The 17,577-nt window shown below is 37.1% G+C and overlaps 1 protein-coding gene across 1 annotated transcript; it reads right to left on the bottom strand.

Annotated features, from left to right (window-relative positions):
• Positions 1 to 2: 2 nt before the first annotated feature.
• Positions 3 to 3,335, bottom strand: LOC142549032 (uncharacterized). Its single transcript, XM_075657763.1, has 3 exons — positions 2,797 to 3,335; positions 2,220 to 2,348; positions 3 to 1,789 (listed from the first exon to the last, which is right to left on the bottom strand). Exons 1-3 carry the CDS (start codon positions 3,115 to 3,117, stop codon positions 290 to 292), a joined length of 1,950 nt encoding a protein of 649 aa, XP_075513878.1. The 5' UTR covers positions 3,118 to 3,335; the 3' UTR covers positions 3 to 289.
• Positions 3,336 to 17,577: the final 14,242 nt, after the last annotated feature.

The following is a 17,577-nucleotide window of genomic DNA, read 5'->3' as shown; positions in this document are numbered from 1 at the left end:
TGTTATTTAGGGACAGAGAAGAAATGTTTCATTTGAAGTGGCTCTCTAAAATTCATATTACAAATACAGACGAATCTCAATAATGTCATAAGGAATTGAGATGTTACACGTTTTTCCGGCCTCCTCTGTTGCTGCAACATTGAATTCGCCCCATACACGACTTGGCTCCACGTAGTTTATGGTTGAAGCACTTGCCAAGCCTGGTTATAAGCGTGTATCTACAAGGTTTGTCATGAGTTTCAAGATGATCCAGCCAGCAAAGGGAGAGCAGAATGGGTGCTTGTTGCCTCTAAAACTTCTGTTTCAAAACCTGGCGCAACTGGATCTTTGGGCATTCCATCCTCGCTTCCAAAAGTCGGGACTTCAAATTACTCTTATGTGCGCCACGTGGCCACTCAATACATCCTTTCATCCCTCGATTTGCCTGTGGAACCCCCAAGTCAGGCGAGCTGCATTGTCCAGTCAAATCCGTGGGATAAGTCCCACTTTTTCCCAAACCATGATCGGGAGACATATTAGTCCCATTCAAAAGCCTTCCCTTAATTCCATCAATTGACACAATATTGTAATTATCACCGTTACTCGGGTATGATCTCCATAGCTTAGAAATAGATGAAACCTTCTTCAAATTTTGTGGTGGCATCTGACCAACTTTGCTTATTTCCCCGATTGGCATTTCCTCTCCTCCGTCTTTTTCCCACTCCCCTCTATTTCTTGAGACGTTGCTGCCCCGAAAGTTTTTGGTCACAGAAAGATCACTTCCACCAGGTGAATAGCTTGAGCCCTGATCCTCAGCATGGCTTACAGTTTCCCACTCACTAGCGTCTTCTTCACGTTCACTGTTCTGATCCATAGATATGTCAGAAGGCTCTCGTGCACGGCTGGCTGGACTGTATCCAACACATGGTTCAGCCTCCTCCCTGTTGTCGGATTTGCTAAAATTAACATCTTCAAAGACACAGAAAAAATCATCAGGATTCGCAGGCTCGTACGTCAATTCCCTGGTATCTTGTATATCGACAGATTTGGCCGCCTGTCGAAGGAACTCCGCCCTCGTCAACTCCTCCCTATCAAATGTTGTACTTCTCGAATTCAAAAACAACTCAATATCTGTGACAAGAGCGTTCATATAAGAATACTTCTCTTCAAGCATTACTTTAGCATCAACCAACTTCATTTGCACTCGTTCTTCACGCCAAACCTCAGCCATCTGCAACATCTTCCTCTCTTCTTCAACTTCCTCTTGGAGTTTCAACGACTCCCTTTTCGCCGTTTCCACTTCTACCCTATCATCTCCAATTTCTTTAGCAAGTTCATTGCATACCTCCTCTATTAATTCCCTCGCCTCTTGTTCTTTTTCATATGCATGCTTATATCTCTTTGCTAATAGCTTGGCATCCGACAATCCATTGACCAGCTTAGAATTGACCATCTCCAGCCTCTGACGATTTTTTTTCTCTACGCTTAAATCAGCTTTCATATCCTCTATAATAGCACGGATTTTTTCATGTTCTCTACTTCGCCATGAAGCTCTTTCCTCACTGAGTTTGCGCAAAAACTGTTCAAGTTTCTTTTTGTAAGATCGACGCTCTGTTTCAAGTTCATTGATTCGGGCTCTTGCTTGTTCAAGTTCGGACTTGAGGGTGGACAAGGCGGCACTTGCTTGTTGGTCGTGGTGCCTTGGTTGGCCAAATACCTGCATTGATGCATTGGATGTTTTCGAACCAATAGGATCCCACTTTGTAACACCCTCCATTTCATAGTTGGAATATTGATATGATGGCTCGAGCTAAAAAAAGAGGGAAGATTGAAATAGAGGTAAGCCAACACCAAAAATAAAGGAAAAAGAAAATTCGAGAAAATATCAAAAGTTTACAATTCAAATACAGTGGTGATGCATTGTGAAACTTCTTTATTAGTTAATTGTATTGATTGGTGGTTCAGTATGTGCCACATATATATTAATTTGATATAACTAATTGCTAATAGTTAAAAATATAGTAACAAGAATATCAGGATATCTGAAATCATGTAATAAGCCATGTATCTTGCAATGAAACTTTATGGCTTGAATTAAAATATATCAATGTTTTTTTCCGGAGAAATTGATGGAAATTAGCTATTTTATTTTCATTCTATTACTTCTAAGTTTCGATCCGTAAATCACATGTGAAAGTAACAATGGCAAAGAAACTCATAGAAAACACAGTATGGTATACCTTGTGCAATAGTCCAGTTTTTTGGCCAGACACAGAATGCAGACTATGAACCAACTCTTTTCGAGGAGAAGCATGATCTTTAGCAAGGTGATGATCACGTTTTGCGGACTTAAACTCGACATCTCCTGACTTCGAGTGAGAAATAAATGGCAAAATTAAAAATGCGAAGTAATTATATAACAAAGTTTACAGTGACCAAACTCATGAAAATGGTTCATAATCTTCTTCCACATTTGTGTTCGCATTAACACTGAAAAATTGTTTATGACAACCTCGATCCCATCCAAAACAAGTTAAACAGGAAATCCCAAATGCATTCAGTGATTCCTGAACTGTAATGCATGGTTGCCTCTACGGCACGGACCAAGGGGCAACATGATAAATTTGGGAATAGAAATACTGATTTTTAAGAATTATATATGAAATTTCAATCTTTTTTCTCAAATAAGTATGAGCAACGGAGCTCGCCCTCCGCATGATCCGCCCATTCATTCATTTGAAAGAACTTGAGCTCAAAACAATTGAATCAAAATTAAGAAAAAACATGAAAAATCCAATCTTTACCGAGGAACACTACCTGAAGCCCTGAGCTTCGGCCGCCATTGATCTGAAACTCGGGTAAATGCAGCCTCCACAGCCCGGAGGCGAGCTTCCTCGCCGACACTACCTCCCCAGCCCTGTGGCCAACTTTAGGCGACGACTTCTCGTTCTCCACCGACTCACTCTTCTCCTTCCCTTCATCAACCTTCCATTTAAGCAAAGGAGTCTCCGGGCGACTACTCCGTTTGACCGACGAAACCCCGACCTCCCTCCTCAACAACACGCGGACGCCGGGAATCCTCGCTTTCCGGCGACGCTGCTTGCGTGTAAAAGTTGCTCTTTCAACGGTGATCTTCATAGTTTTCCCTGTCCAGGCTCCGCCATTACAGTCTGGTTTCACTTTCACATATAATCATGTGTGAAGCGCAAGACTGGAGGTGGGGGGCCGGAGATGTCTCTGGGGAAGAGAATAGAGGGGTGGGGAAAGTATACGTTGCGTGAGAGACGATTTGTACGGTCAAGGTTCCAGTCATTACTGCATCGGAATCAATCTAAACCTTGGATTGCGTTTGTTTAGGAACGATGTCGTACTGCACCGTCAATAAGGTAATAAATTAATAAGGTAATAATAACAATAATAAAGAAAATTTGCTAATTTTTTTAAAATTTTATTCAACTATTTATTATTTTAAAAAATCGTAGATATATTTACAAAGTGACCACAGTTATTATAAGATCAAACCACAATTATAGAAAATTACACTGATTGAATTTTTTTCCGATAAATCGAACCGACCAAAATCGAACTCATAAAAAAATATTTAGGCTTTTCAAGGTTTTTAACATTAAGGATTTTCAGTCTTTTTGTTATATAATAAATTTTGGATCACAGAACATATGAATATATAATATATTATTCAGTGTGAGATCTTTAGAGGAACCACGTTAGAAGAAACCAAAATATTTAATTTCATAATTATCATTTACTAAAAATATCATCAAATCACTCTATTTTTTTTAAAATTTTAAAAAATTTAAACAAAAATTTCTTTTTAAATCAAACAACTATTCTAAATTGAAAATAATTTCATTTTAATTGTTTAGTATTATTTAATCAAATTAAAAAAAAAATACAACATATGCATCTTTTATTAATCTATACTATTATATTAAGTGTGAGGACCTTAGAATAACTATCTTTGAGGACACCAAAATATTTAATTCCATAATTACCCTTCTTATTCTACTAAAAATCTTTTCAAGTCACTCCATATTTTAAATAGAAAAAAATCAAAACAAAACTTCCCTTTCAAATCGAACAACTTTTCTAAATCGAAAATAATTTTGTGTTAATTATTTAGTATTATTTGATCAAATTATCAAATTAAAAATAATAATAGCACATGCAATGCATGTGCATCTTTTACTAGTATAAATGAAACTTGTAGGCTTTTTAGTCATCAGATTTGGGTCGTACCAAAATTTTAAGACAAGGTCCACATAAATTTTATATTTCAAGCCTTCACAATTTTATTTTTTTTTAATGAAAACCTTAATCGGTTTAACCGATTTTTTAAAACTGAATCGAATTTATTTATCCAATATTTTTTTTTCAAAAAAAATGAACTTCCGAATACTTGAAAACTGGATTGGTCTTTAATATTTTTTTTAAAAAAAACTTGGTTTTAAGACATTTTTTAAATTAATTATTGGTGGCAGATACTTCCAAGACTTTTAACTATAATATATCATTAATTTCACATTTTTTTGAGTTTTTTTAGATATTTCTTTGCAGTGTTGTTTGTAGCTGTGTATGACTTTCCATTCAGCGTTTATATATTTTGGACCGGAGAACTTTTCCGGTGGTATTAAAGGAGAAAGTTATTCATCGGCTTAAAAGAAATTCATTTGAATACAGTGCAAGACTGAAATTTCTCAAAAAACTATTGGTTTATTATTAAAAAGAATTGTTTCCTCGTATTGTTTTGTTAGATCAGACATTGATTCGGAGGATGATGAAAAAATAATTTCAACAAATTTTAAAAATATTTCGGTTGAGTTGACAACACTGAAATTGTAACTCTCCTCGGTAAGATATCAATAAATCTGCAGTTGGTTACTCTTCAGAAAAAAAGCTCACCGATTACAGTTGAACAAAAAAATGGCTTAAGATAATAATAGTTTGGCTATCAGATATTGAACAGAGACAACATCTATTCTTCATCGCAGAAAGTTTTCACTGAAAAATTTTGACAATTACAACAACCGTCCATTTCAGTTTAACTGAAACTTTTGGTAGCTCACTCAATAAACTGCTTAGTACCCTTTAATGTCATAATAAAAGTATTTCAAAACTAAAATATTACACAAAATATCCTTAATGATTTGATAAAATAACTCAAATGTGTGTTAGGAAACTTTGACCAGTTATGCTTTTAAAAGCTTTAACTTATGAAAGATTGCGAGAGAGGTAAACTGTGGGGACCCGGAAACTAATTCATGTCTTAATCATTATTAATGTCAAATATAACAATTAAGAAAAGTGGGACTAAATTTTTTTTCCTTTTTAAATTATAAATGCGAAAACATAACAGTAATCTATCTGATATACATGTCAAAATTAAAGTACAAATCATGTATTACATTTCTCTATCTCAACTAGGTTCAACGACTATACATCCAGTGCTGAATCCTATTCTGCTTCTGGGCCCGGATCTCCACGCTAACTATAATCTCTCATCCTCTTCCTGATCCTGATTCTGTCCCACATGTTGTCATGCACACATACAAACAAGACAACAGCCGGATAACTCCGGTGAGAATTACATTCCCAGTATAAATCATGTATACATGCATTTCATATAAACAGATATAACAGCATGAAATAAATATTCGTAACCTGTATCAAAATCAGAAACATGAATCAATACAAACTCTGAATCACACTCTATGACTCTGACTCGACTCATCCTAATCTAGGGATCCCGATCTGAATAAGAACATACACCCACCTACACTCCCGATCGGGGTGGTGGTACGTTCTCATTCACGGACTTTGACCCTTTCCGTATCGAATCTCAGCGATAGGAGCTGCTTCACTCCCCAACATATCGATACGACCAAACGTCCGGCGTTTTGGCGAACCAGCCACAGACTAGGCACCTCCGCCTTGGCATAGCTGCCAAATCTCTGTGACAATGTGCAATGGCCCAATGACGATTCCATCACTATCGGGCACCTCTGTCACGATATCAATCGTCTACGACTAGGCGCATCCGCCTATGACTCAATACATAAATCAATAGACCAAAGATATCAATCTCATTCAATTGCAAATATCAATGCAATAAGGTAAATTATGTGATTTTGGAAAACTCAAGTCGAATCACACTCGAGTTGTGCAATCCCGCATCAACATCAATTTATACCTTTCGTTTTGTTCTGTCGATCTGACTCTATCGAAGTCTCGAACTCACTGCCTGTCAAATCAATCTGGAAATAACAATATCGAATACACTGTATCAATGTATAACTCAATTCAAGACCTGTTCTGATCAATACTCTAATCAAACATAATATGATCCATATCAACAATATCATGATACAATCTCAGTCAATACTGAATCTGATCAAAATCAATCTACTGATATTTCGACGGCATAACAATACAGTCTTGATAACCCCGTCGATCTCAACATCAGTGATATAATATCACAACTCATAATCGATATCAATACACTCATAATCTCAATAATAACAGATCGTAATATCAAATCTGCGCAATCTCAATCATATCACTTCCGAAAATCATAACAATTTCACGGTATCTGTTCTTCGATCCGGTTTCGATTATACGATGTCTACTATGTCAAGAACAACATATATCAATCATATCTGATTCTGGCATGATGGGATCGATTAGGGGGGTAATCGTTGAGCTACAATAGCTCGGTTCTTGAAATATTGAACAGCGATGAATTAAATCGAGTTTGGTGTTCAAACCAAGCGGAAAATACTCGAAATAATCCTTCGTAGAAACCGAATAAATATTTTGTAAACCATTTAAAATATATGCACGTTGAATGAGTAAAAATATTTTGGTTGAAGCATTTTATCAAAGACTTGGTATGCAACATTTTGGTATTTGAAGAACACATAAAATGCTTCAACAATGCATATTTAAAAACAGTGAAAATGATAAGCAAATGCAATAAAGAAATATACACGAATTTGTTTATGGATGTTCGGAGATTTCAAACACTCCTATGTCACCCCTTCTTCCCCTTGGGAAGGATCCACTAGAAGACTTTGATTTATACAACTACTTGTACAAACCCATTCCGGAAGGGCATCACTCAACTAGAACTTCTAGCACTCAAGATTGTAGGCAGCACCTCACAATCAGCATATTGTTTAATGTCTCATATGCAAAGACTACAAACACAATGTTTTACGTCTTTGTGTAAAGACTCACTCAACTAAACTTGTAAGCTCAACTCTCTCGTATATGTGTGAGTGATTGTGTGTGTGAGGAATTTATCTTTTACAGTGCACATCTCAAATGTATCCTCACACAAGGGCTTGTGCTCTCAACTAGCTGATATCTTCATGCTAACTGCCCATGCTTTGAATCCACTCCAAAGCTTTTGTTTGATCTTCAATATATTGTATTTATAGGCTCCAATACTGATATATACGTTAGACACAAGAATATGACCGTTGGAAAATTTCTGTACTGTTTCTGGAATTGCAACGGTCAAATTCGTCTTCCGGGACATTTTCTCGACTGGTCAACTCTGGTCAACTAGTCAACTCAACTGGTCAATCAGTTCAACTGGTTCAATTGGACTGGTTCAACTGGTCTTCAGCTGGTCTGGTTCAGTTTCAGCTGGTCTGGTTCAACTGGTCTTCAGCTGGTCTAGTTCAGTTTCAGTTGGTCAGCAGCTGGTTCAGTTCAGTTGGTTGGTCAGCTGGTCAGCAGTTGGTTCAGTTGGTTCAGTTTCAGCTGATGTGCTGAAATCCGCCTAGCTGATTCCAATTTGTGCAGAACCAGTAACTTTATCGTCATTTATCAGCATCTTAAGCTTTGATTCAGACTTTGATTTCTGAAGATGATTTGTAGATCATCGTCTTATCTTTCCAACCCATACTGAATCGCTTCATTTCGATAACCGAGCTGAGAGATATGACCAAAATACCGCAGCTGCTCAAACTCAACTGATTGCTGTTTTTGTGTGATCAGTTTGGTAATTGAGCGATAAGTTAGACCATGATAACATCCGATTTTGCCCAACTGACGTGAAATACGATTTGTTCCAAATTGAGTTTACTAATCAGTCCAATTTGCAGATTATCATTTGGATAATCTAGTTGAGAGATATCATCAAAATACCGAAGCTCGCCAGAAATTCAGTTTGTGCAAAATTCAGTTTCAGCTTGCTTCTTGTGTTTGCAACTTCACACTTGAGTAAATATGTTAGAAGGAATATATTATATATATCTCATGCATGTAAGAAGAGGTGGCTCATCCTAAAGGCAGCACGTCTCGCGCATATGCGCGACCTTCATCGGCGCATATGCGCGAGACAATATGTCTCGGCGCGTTCCTAGCACGGCAGCTCGCGCATATACACGCCCTCATTCGGCGCATATGCGCGAGGTCCTTCACCATTCTTCACAACTCTCGGGTACCCTCGCGCACATGCGCGGATCCATGTCGCGCATATGCGCGAGGTCCTCTGCCTGCCTCGCGCATATGCGCCCGGCGGGGTCACGCATATGCGCGAGGTCTTTTCCTCGCACATAATTCCAACTTCTTTCCGGCTTCTCCGGTCTGATCCGTTCTGTCTATAATCACATCTCAATTATTCACAAATCATATCAGATTATGATAATCAAATTCTCGGGCCTTACATTTCTCTCCCCCTAAGATTTGATTTCGTCCCCGAAATCACAGGCACTTCAATCAGATATCAAATCAAATATCCACCAGATACAATAAGGAATGGAGAATAGAAGCAAAATAAGAATACTCACATCAATAAAATAATTCTGGGAATCTCTGTCACATGTCTGACTCAGTCTCCCAGATAACTTCTTCGATGCGATAACAATTCCCCTGAACTTTCAACAACAGAATAGTCTTCATTCTGAATTATCTTTCTTCTATTGATTCTGATTCCCATCTGGAATAATAATTCAAGAAGTATAATGTCATAATACAACTCGAAGTAACTTTAATAGAATCAATCTCAGAATGTTGGCTATACCATATCCGTATATACCAATCCAAAGCTCATAGCAAGTCAATACCATTACCGGCCACCAAATTGGTTTACTCTAAATCAATTCAATATTCAAATTCTTGTTACAAATATCAACAGTCGTCGTCTGACGTTGGCATATTTGGTTTGTCTATCTTGTGTTGTTTTCATTTTTTTCTGAACCAGCGGTACTTTCTTGGTCATATCTCAGATCATATCAGGTCCAATCTCAGGTACCTCAGAGATACTATTATAATAAAGAAGGTAATCTGCACTTCTTGTCGTACAATACTTCAAACGATGTTATTTCAGTACTCGTTTAATAACAGTTGTTGTACGATAATTCTCACAATGATAACGAATCTTGTCAACTAGTGCTAAAATCAAGCACTACAGCTCTAACTATATCTTCCAGTATCTAGATAGTCCGCTCTGACTATCCCTCACTCTGTGGGTGATATATGGAAGAACCTGCTATACACTCTGCCAAACGTGTAAGGCTAACTAAAATCATGATCTGATATAATCAACTCTCGGCAGTCGTTGTAATCTGATCACTTTTCTGACAGATATCTCAGTAGTCTAGTCATATCTGTACGTTTTTATATACGAAATAAAACCCGCAGACTTGGTTAGTCTGTTACTCTCAACTCAAATTGATACTCAGTCTCGGGAGTATTGCAGTTGCTTCATCACGATATCCTTGGAAATGTGATCCCATTTCCATTCAGAAATCGATAAGCTATATAACCAATCTCCTGGTTTTATTCTTTCTGTCTTCATCTGTCGGCAATTCAGACATTTCACTACAAACTCTGCCACATCTGATCTCATCTGTTTCTATCAAAACTGTCCTTTCAGACTATTATACATCTTTCTGCCACCAGAACGAATACTGAATCGACTACTGTGCGCTTCAGACAATATATGTCGTTTCAAATCTGAAATATCTGGCACACTAAATCAGTTATTCATATATAATACAGTATCACATACCTGATATTCTGATCGATACCCTGCTCTGACTATCGATAGCAAATTCTGAACATTCGGATCAAATTTATGAGCCGCTTAAATTTTCAAAATCAGTTCTGATTCAGCCTGCACAATATACATTCTCCACGGTCTACTATCTGTTTCAAACACGGATTTAGGACAGCAGCAATATTCAATCAGATTCGAAACATCACTCATCGATACTGATCTGCTAAACTCATAAAACTGTAATTTCTGACAATGCTATCGGTCTCAGCCAACTGATCACGACTTCAACTGTGCTAAGATTAACCGATATACTATCTTTGGATGTAATGTGCCCTGAATACAATCTGTCTCAGTCAAGATTCACATCTCAATAGTTTCTATATACCACTTTCCAGTTCTCAGAATATTCAATACAATACTCAGATATTTAACAAAATCAGTCATATTTTTCGAATATACCAGAATATCATAGATCAACTAATCAGAGAATCATCAAAATATTCTGAACACAGAGTTTATCAACTCACAACCATAGCTGATACATCCCAAAGAGAAACACTCACTCAATCAGATGTAACTCTCGGCTAGTAAATCTTCTACCTAATTTTTCAAATCCTTCAATTCAATCGGTATCATTCGGTAGGGTCTTTTAAATTAAAACAGTACCTGGTATCAAGTCAAGGCTGAATCAATCTCCCTGACTGGAATCAAACCCGGAGTCTCATATGGGGAAAACATCAGTAACTCTCATGTCACTGGCAAATCAGCCAATGATGGACTCAACTTCAGTAAATCAACTGAATACATAAGGAGTCCCTCTGCTCTTTTCTGTAATGATCGAGTCATAACTAATACGAATATCAAAGGAATTCTAAATTTAGAATCCTTACCGTACAATATTCCTTCTTCGGCTATTTCAGGTCCGAATCTTACCATCTTCCGGAATCAGTCTATCGTAACTCTGTACTTGCTCAGTATATCAATATCAATAATGCAGTCATACTCAGACAACACAAGTACAATACAAGCTAACTCAGTCTCATTCTCATCTCACTGTAGTATACGATGTTTCACAGAGTTCACTGATATCAAAACTCTCCCCAAACGGTAAAGAAATAAAATACTACAGCAGACACTGACTCAACAGATAAAGCATACATCAATGCAGTTCATTCAGAAATCATACATAGGATGTACGAGAATCTCTCAATACATACACGGAATAATAATAAAAGAACAGTTACCTGACAATATATCATCAAGTGCATCCTGGGTCTGTTCCTCGGTCACTGCCACTACTCTGCCTTCCTTCTGGCCCTGGTTGTGTTTGAGTAGGGGGTGGTTGGAAAGAGAGAACAACAGATGATGGTCTATCAGTCTGAGTCACTGATCCAGATGATTCTGCTCCCTGGAATCTTCGGGAACCTCTCTGTGGACATACTCTTGCAAAATATCCTGATCGTTTGCAGATACGGCAACTACCAGTTACTCCTTGGCATTGCTCAGTGGGATGTCTCCCTCCGCAAGTGCTACAATAGACCCCGGTGTAATTCTGACAAGAACCACTGGAACTAGACGAACCGCTTCCTAACTTCTTGAACTGTTTTATTCGGGCTTTCAAATAGTCTTTCTTTCCACCACTTCTACTACCAGTCTCAAGTCCGAGAGATGGTTGCTGGGGTTTCGATGCTGGAGGCACAAACGAAGCTCCTTTCTGTCTCATCAGACTGGCTTCGGCTCTCTTGGCTCTACTCAGAACATCAGCAAAATTATAGGGTCGGCCTGTGTTTACCAATGTCAATATCTCAGGATTCAATCCCTTAACAAACTGATCAGTCACAGCTTCATCATTCGCAGTCACTTGAGGAGCAAAACGTAGCAAGGTAGAAAATTGAGCAACATATTCTTCAATGTTTAGCTGACCCTGTTTCAAATTTTCAAATTCTGCCCTCTTATCTTCCTGGTACGAAACTGGGAAAAATCTTCGATAAAATTCCACTTTGAAGATTTCCCACGTAATCATCGTACCACGCTGTCCTAAGGCTTCTTTGGTTGCAATCCACCAGCTCTTTGCGACTTCCTGTAACTGATGCCCAATCAGTTTAACTCTACATTCATCCGAGTATTCAAGTGAATCAAACAATATCTCTATATCATCTATCCAGCTCTCACAATCAACAGTCGTCTCAGTACCCCTCAGAATCGGCGCTGTCAATGATTGAAACCTCTTCAACTGTATTTCCATCGGAGTTTCTGACACATCCATCTGATCAATCAAGATATTATCCCTGTTCTGGGATTCTTCGAGGAGATAAATCTGATTTTCAAAAGGGTTAGTAACCAGATACAACAAACCTATTTCAGTCCTCCTCTGATCATCTTACTGCTGATCAAGAATCGATTCTGATTCACTTTAAATAATACATATTACCAAATAAAATCAGATAAATCAAGTAACATGTATTACAAAGCAGTAAATCATGCTAGCAATTAAAACAAGGAAAGAAAACTCAATCTACCCCGCTCACTAGCTTCTATCTCAATCTAAAGAATCTATCGCTCTGATACCACCTGCTGTGGGGACCCGGACGCTAATTCATGTCTTAATCATTATTAATGTCAAATATAACAATTAAGAAAAGTGAGACTAAATTTTTTTTCCTTTTTAAATTATAAATGTGGAAACATAACAGTAATCTATCTGATATACATGTCAAAATTAAAGTACAAATCATGTATTACATTTCTCTATCTCAACTAGGTTCAACGACTATACATCCAGTGCTGAATCCTATTCTGCTTCTGGGCCCGGATATCCACGCTAACTATAATCTCTCATCCTCTTCCGGATCCTGATTCTGTCCCACCTGTTGTCATGCACACATACAAACAAGACAACAGCCGGATAACTCCGGTGAGAATTACATTCCCAGTATAAATCATGTATACATGCATTTCATATAAACAGATATAACAGCATGAAATAAATATTCGTAACCTGTATCAAAATCAGAAACATGTATCAATACAAACTCTGAATCACACTCTATGACTCTGACTCGACTCATCCTAATCTAGGGATCCCGATCTGAATAAGAACATACACCCACCTACACTCCCGATCGGGGTGGTGGTACGTTCTCATTCACGGACTTTGGCCCTTTCCGTATCGAATCTCAGCGATAGGAGCTGCTTTACTCCCCAATATATCGATACGACCAAACGTCCGGCGTCTTGGCGAATCAGCCACAGACTAGGCACCTCCGCCCTGGAATAGCTGCCAAACCTCTGTGACAATGTGCAATGGCCCAATGACGATTCCATCACTATCGGGCACCTCTGTCACGATATCAATCGTCTACGACTAGGCGCATCCGCCTATGACTCAATACATAAATCAATAGACCAAAGATATCAATCTCATTCAATTGCAAATATCAATGCAATAAGGTAAAGTATGTGATTTTGGGAAACTCAAGTCGAATCACACTCGAGTTGTGCAATCCCGCATCAACATCAATTTATACATTTCGTTTCGTTCTGTCGATCTGACTCTATCGAAGTCTCGAACTCACTGCCTGTCAAATCAATCTGGAAATAACAATATCGAATATATTGTATCAATGTATAACTCAATTCAAGACCTGTTCTGATCAATACTCTAATCAAATATAATCTGATCCATATCAACGATATCATGATACAATCTCAGTCAATACTGAATCTGATCAAAATCAATCTACTGATGTTTCGACGGCATAACAATACAGTCTTGATAATCCTGTCGATCTCAACATCACAAATATAATATCACAACTCTTAATCGATATCAATACACTCATAATCTCAATAATAACATATCGTAATATCAAATCTGCGCAATCTCAATCATATCACTTCCGAAAATCATAACAATTTCATACGGTATCTGTTCTTCGATCCGGTTTCGATTATACGATGTCTACTATGTCAAGAACAACATATATCAATCATATCTGATTCTGGCAGTATCATAATTTCAAATCATATCAGAACATAAGAAAAATTACGCCCAGTTGAAGCCTGCGTCGATAGAAACACAGTACTGAAGTCGGATTACAAATCAGACAGACGGATTTTGCGTAACCTTCAAATTCTTGTACGTAAAAAACTTGGAGCTTCTCCCCTCGTTTCTTCGTTTTTCCTTTTTGAATGCTGAGGAAGGAATATATTATATATAATTCTCATGCATGTAAGAAGAGGTGGCTCATCCTAAAGGCAGCACGTCTCGCGCATATGCGCGACCTTCATCGGGGCATATGCGCGAGACAATATGTCTCGGTGCGTTCCTAGCACGGTAGCTCGCGCATATGCGCGCCCTCATTCGGCGCATATGCGCGAGGTCCTTCACCATTCTTCACAACTCTCGGGGTACCCTCGCGCACATGCGCGGATCCATGTCGCGCATATGCGCGAGGTCCTCTGCCTGCCTCGCGCATATGCGCGAGGTCTTTTCCTCGCACATAATTCCAACTTCTTTCCGGCTTCCCCGGTCTGATCCGTTCTGTCTATAATCACATCTCAATTATTCACAAATCATATCAGATTATGATAATCAAATTCTCGGGCCTTACATAAACTGACTGATATCTTCATCTATTTATATATTTTGATCCACCAGTCAGTAAAATCAAATCTGATATCCGTTCTAAATAGAGTAGTCATTGGTCATGTCATTATCCTTTCTGACAATAGTATACTGAGAGTAGTGGTTGTAGAATTCTGACAATCTATAAGAAAACAAAGAGTGCTAAAATACAAAAACTTTATCCAACAATCCAGCTGTGTTCTGATCTTTAACACATAGTGAGCCGATGAATTTCAGATAATGTTTGTATGAGAAGTTTGATTGATTAGTTTATAATACGACAGGCTTCGTAAATAAATCATCCTCTTAATTTTAGTAGGTCTCTGAAGATAAATGTATTTCAGTTTGGTAGACATCGAGAGACAGTTAATTACGTTCAGTTGTCTTTTTGTTAAGATATTCGGTTGATCTTTTGTTAAACCACCAAAAATTAATTTATCTAATAATATGATTCATATGCATTGTGGTCATTATTTTACGTACGCAATGCGGTTGCATCGTTTGCTAGCCTATCCATGAAACAACACTGCATCTCTTAAAAACTACGAATGAAATTCTTCTAATCCACTTCATTGTATACAATTGTTTTTGCATACAATTTATAATATAAATTTGAAATTTGATAAATTATTACTACTTCTTTAATTTAATTTATTTTTTTATCATAGTTGAAGTAACACGATCAATGTTAGTGTTAAATTCATTTGCTTTTTTATTTTAAACTTTAATCTAGGAGTGGATGAGAGATCGAATCCTTGCCATTTTCATGGGGAGTACAAGGGAGAATCAATGGGCTAGTGCGCTGGTCTCACTTGTTGCAATTAATATTAATTTAATAATAGTATATTAAAGAGTAGGTCTCTTGTGAAACGGTCTCACAAATATTTATCTATGAGACGGGTCAACCCTACCGATATTCACAATAAAAAGTAATATTCTTAGCATAAAAAGTAATAATTTTTCATGGATGACCCAAATAAGAGATTCGTCTCACAGGAGACGACCCGTGAAACCGTCTCACACGAGTTTTGCCTATATTAAAATTTCAATAACACTAGTCATCGAGTAACACATGTTGTCGTTATGTATGCATAACACAAATAATATATATTATAGCATCGTATTATACTATAACAATAACAAACAAATTTTATTTAATTTATTGATCTAAATTTGGAAGAAACGGAATCTTTTACTTGATAATTAAAAATATATATGATATTTTCTCTACACAATAAGACAATGTATATTCTCAAATTTTAATTTGAAAAAAATTGAAAAAATGTGGTTATGAGAAGTTACATTTAAATAATTAAATAAAGTCAGTAGGGTATTCAACTACGGTTTAATTCGATTATAGATAAAAATTCGATCCAAACCAAACCATTAAACTTTTACAGACAATCCATCCTAAAATCTTGAATTTTGGTTTGGTTTGTATGACTAATATTGAGTTTTAAGTTTCCTGGTGAATTAAAGCATATGATATATCGCACTTCGAAAAAAGTTGCATCACAGAAGTGAAATAAATATTTTATTTTATTGTGAACTAAAATAATTATAAGTAAAAACTATACATTAAAATATTTATGTATGTCACAAAATTTTAAGACTTATAAAAAATCTTAAACATTTAGGGTGGTTATATTTATTTGGACTAAAATTTGCAATAAATAAATTTTCAGTATAACTGGATTGTTATAAATGTCATTAATAATAGAATACAAACAAAAAATCAAATAAAACATACATATATCCAAGAAAACTCACAATAAATTTTTAAAAATTTATTACATATATTTAAAAAATTAATGTTGGGTTTGTTAGATTTATTTTAATCCAAAACTTTAACCAAACTATTTTTTACGATTTGAATGATTTTAAAATCAATCCAAAAAAAAATCATCCAAATCATATAATTTGATTTGATTTTATAGTTTAGTTCAGATTCGTAACACCCCTGAAAATTAGTATGGAAGTAATAAAGTGTCAAGTCGACTTTGATTAATTAGTGAGGGATTTTAAAGTTTGAAAATGCATACATCGAGAATGACAAAAGGTCATGGAAACACACGTGAAATGAAATAGAAATATATTATAAAATAACTGAAATAAATAAATAAATAATGTATCTTTAATTTTGTCTATTTAAAAAATATTATGAAATAATAAACTAATACTTTACTAATAACAATGATACCTCATAGATGGGCCCACTATCTCTGGCTCATTTCTAGTTCAAGTGGAAGACAGGTCCATCAAGGGCCCAGATATTCTTCTACAAATACCAGGTTTGAGTGTTCAGTTGATTCATTTACTATATTGTTTTCAGCAGCACCCTTAGCTGCTCCCCCAATATATCTTTAGTCTCTGACTTGAGCGTCGGAGGGGCTACGCAAGGACACCCTCCTGGCCCCCTCCTAACGATCTTATTTGTGATTTCAGGCTCATGGTAATTTCAAAACCTGCGTCTGGACTAGTGACACTTGCTGGAATCGGATCCTAAATTTTTCGTGAGTATCACTTGGCCGTCTGTGGGAACTTTGAGTTGAGACGTAGAGATGGTAGGCAAGAGAGGGAGTAGAAGAGCTATCTCAGCATCATCGCGTCATCAGAGGGGACCCGAACAATCTCATGTTGAGAAAAGACAAGAACAACTGCATCTTGAAACGAGACAGGAACAACTTCGTCAAGAGACAAGAGCCGAGCAGCCCCTTCACGAGACAAGGGTCGAGCAAACCCGTCCCAATGAGTGACCCTAGAACAGTTGGGCCAATTTATCACCCGGACAGTGGATGAGGCCATGAAAAAAAATCAAGAGTCTATGTTTGCAGAAGAGCAGGCCGCTCGCCAGGAGCAAGAGGAGAATGTGGAGGGCCACCAGAGCCGGGTTGAAGAGACGCATCCCCTCCAAAGTGGGGAAGTTAGTTAGATAGATGAGATG

Source organism: Primulina tabacum, chromosome 6, assembly GCF_025594145.1.
Source record: "Primulina tabacum isolate GXHZ01 chromosome 6, ASM2559414v2, whole genome shotgun sequence".
NCBI classification, from domain to species: Eukaryota; Viridiplantae; Streptophyta; class Magnoliopsida; order Lamiales; family Gesneriaceae; genus Primulina; species Primulina tabacum.
This window is presented reverse-complemented; position numbering and strand designations above follow the sequence as displayed.

Bases quoted from the DNA above. Each gene is read 5' to 3' on its own strand.
- LOC142549032 (XM_075657763.1), bottom strand. From the start codon at position 3,117: ATGAAGATCACCGTTGAAAGAGCAACTTTTACACGCAAGCAGCGTCGC. The intron at 2,349-2,796 runs GTAGTGTTCCTC...TCTCACTCGAAG, and splicing joins GCCGAAGCTCAGGGCTTCAG to TCAGGAGATGTCGAGTTTAA. The intron at 1,790-2,219 runs GTATACCATACT...CTCTTTTTTTAG, and splicing joins AAACTGGACTATTGCACAAG to CTCGAGCCATCATATCAATA.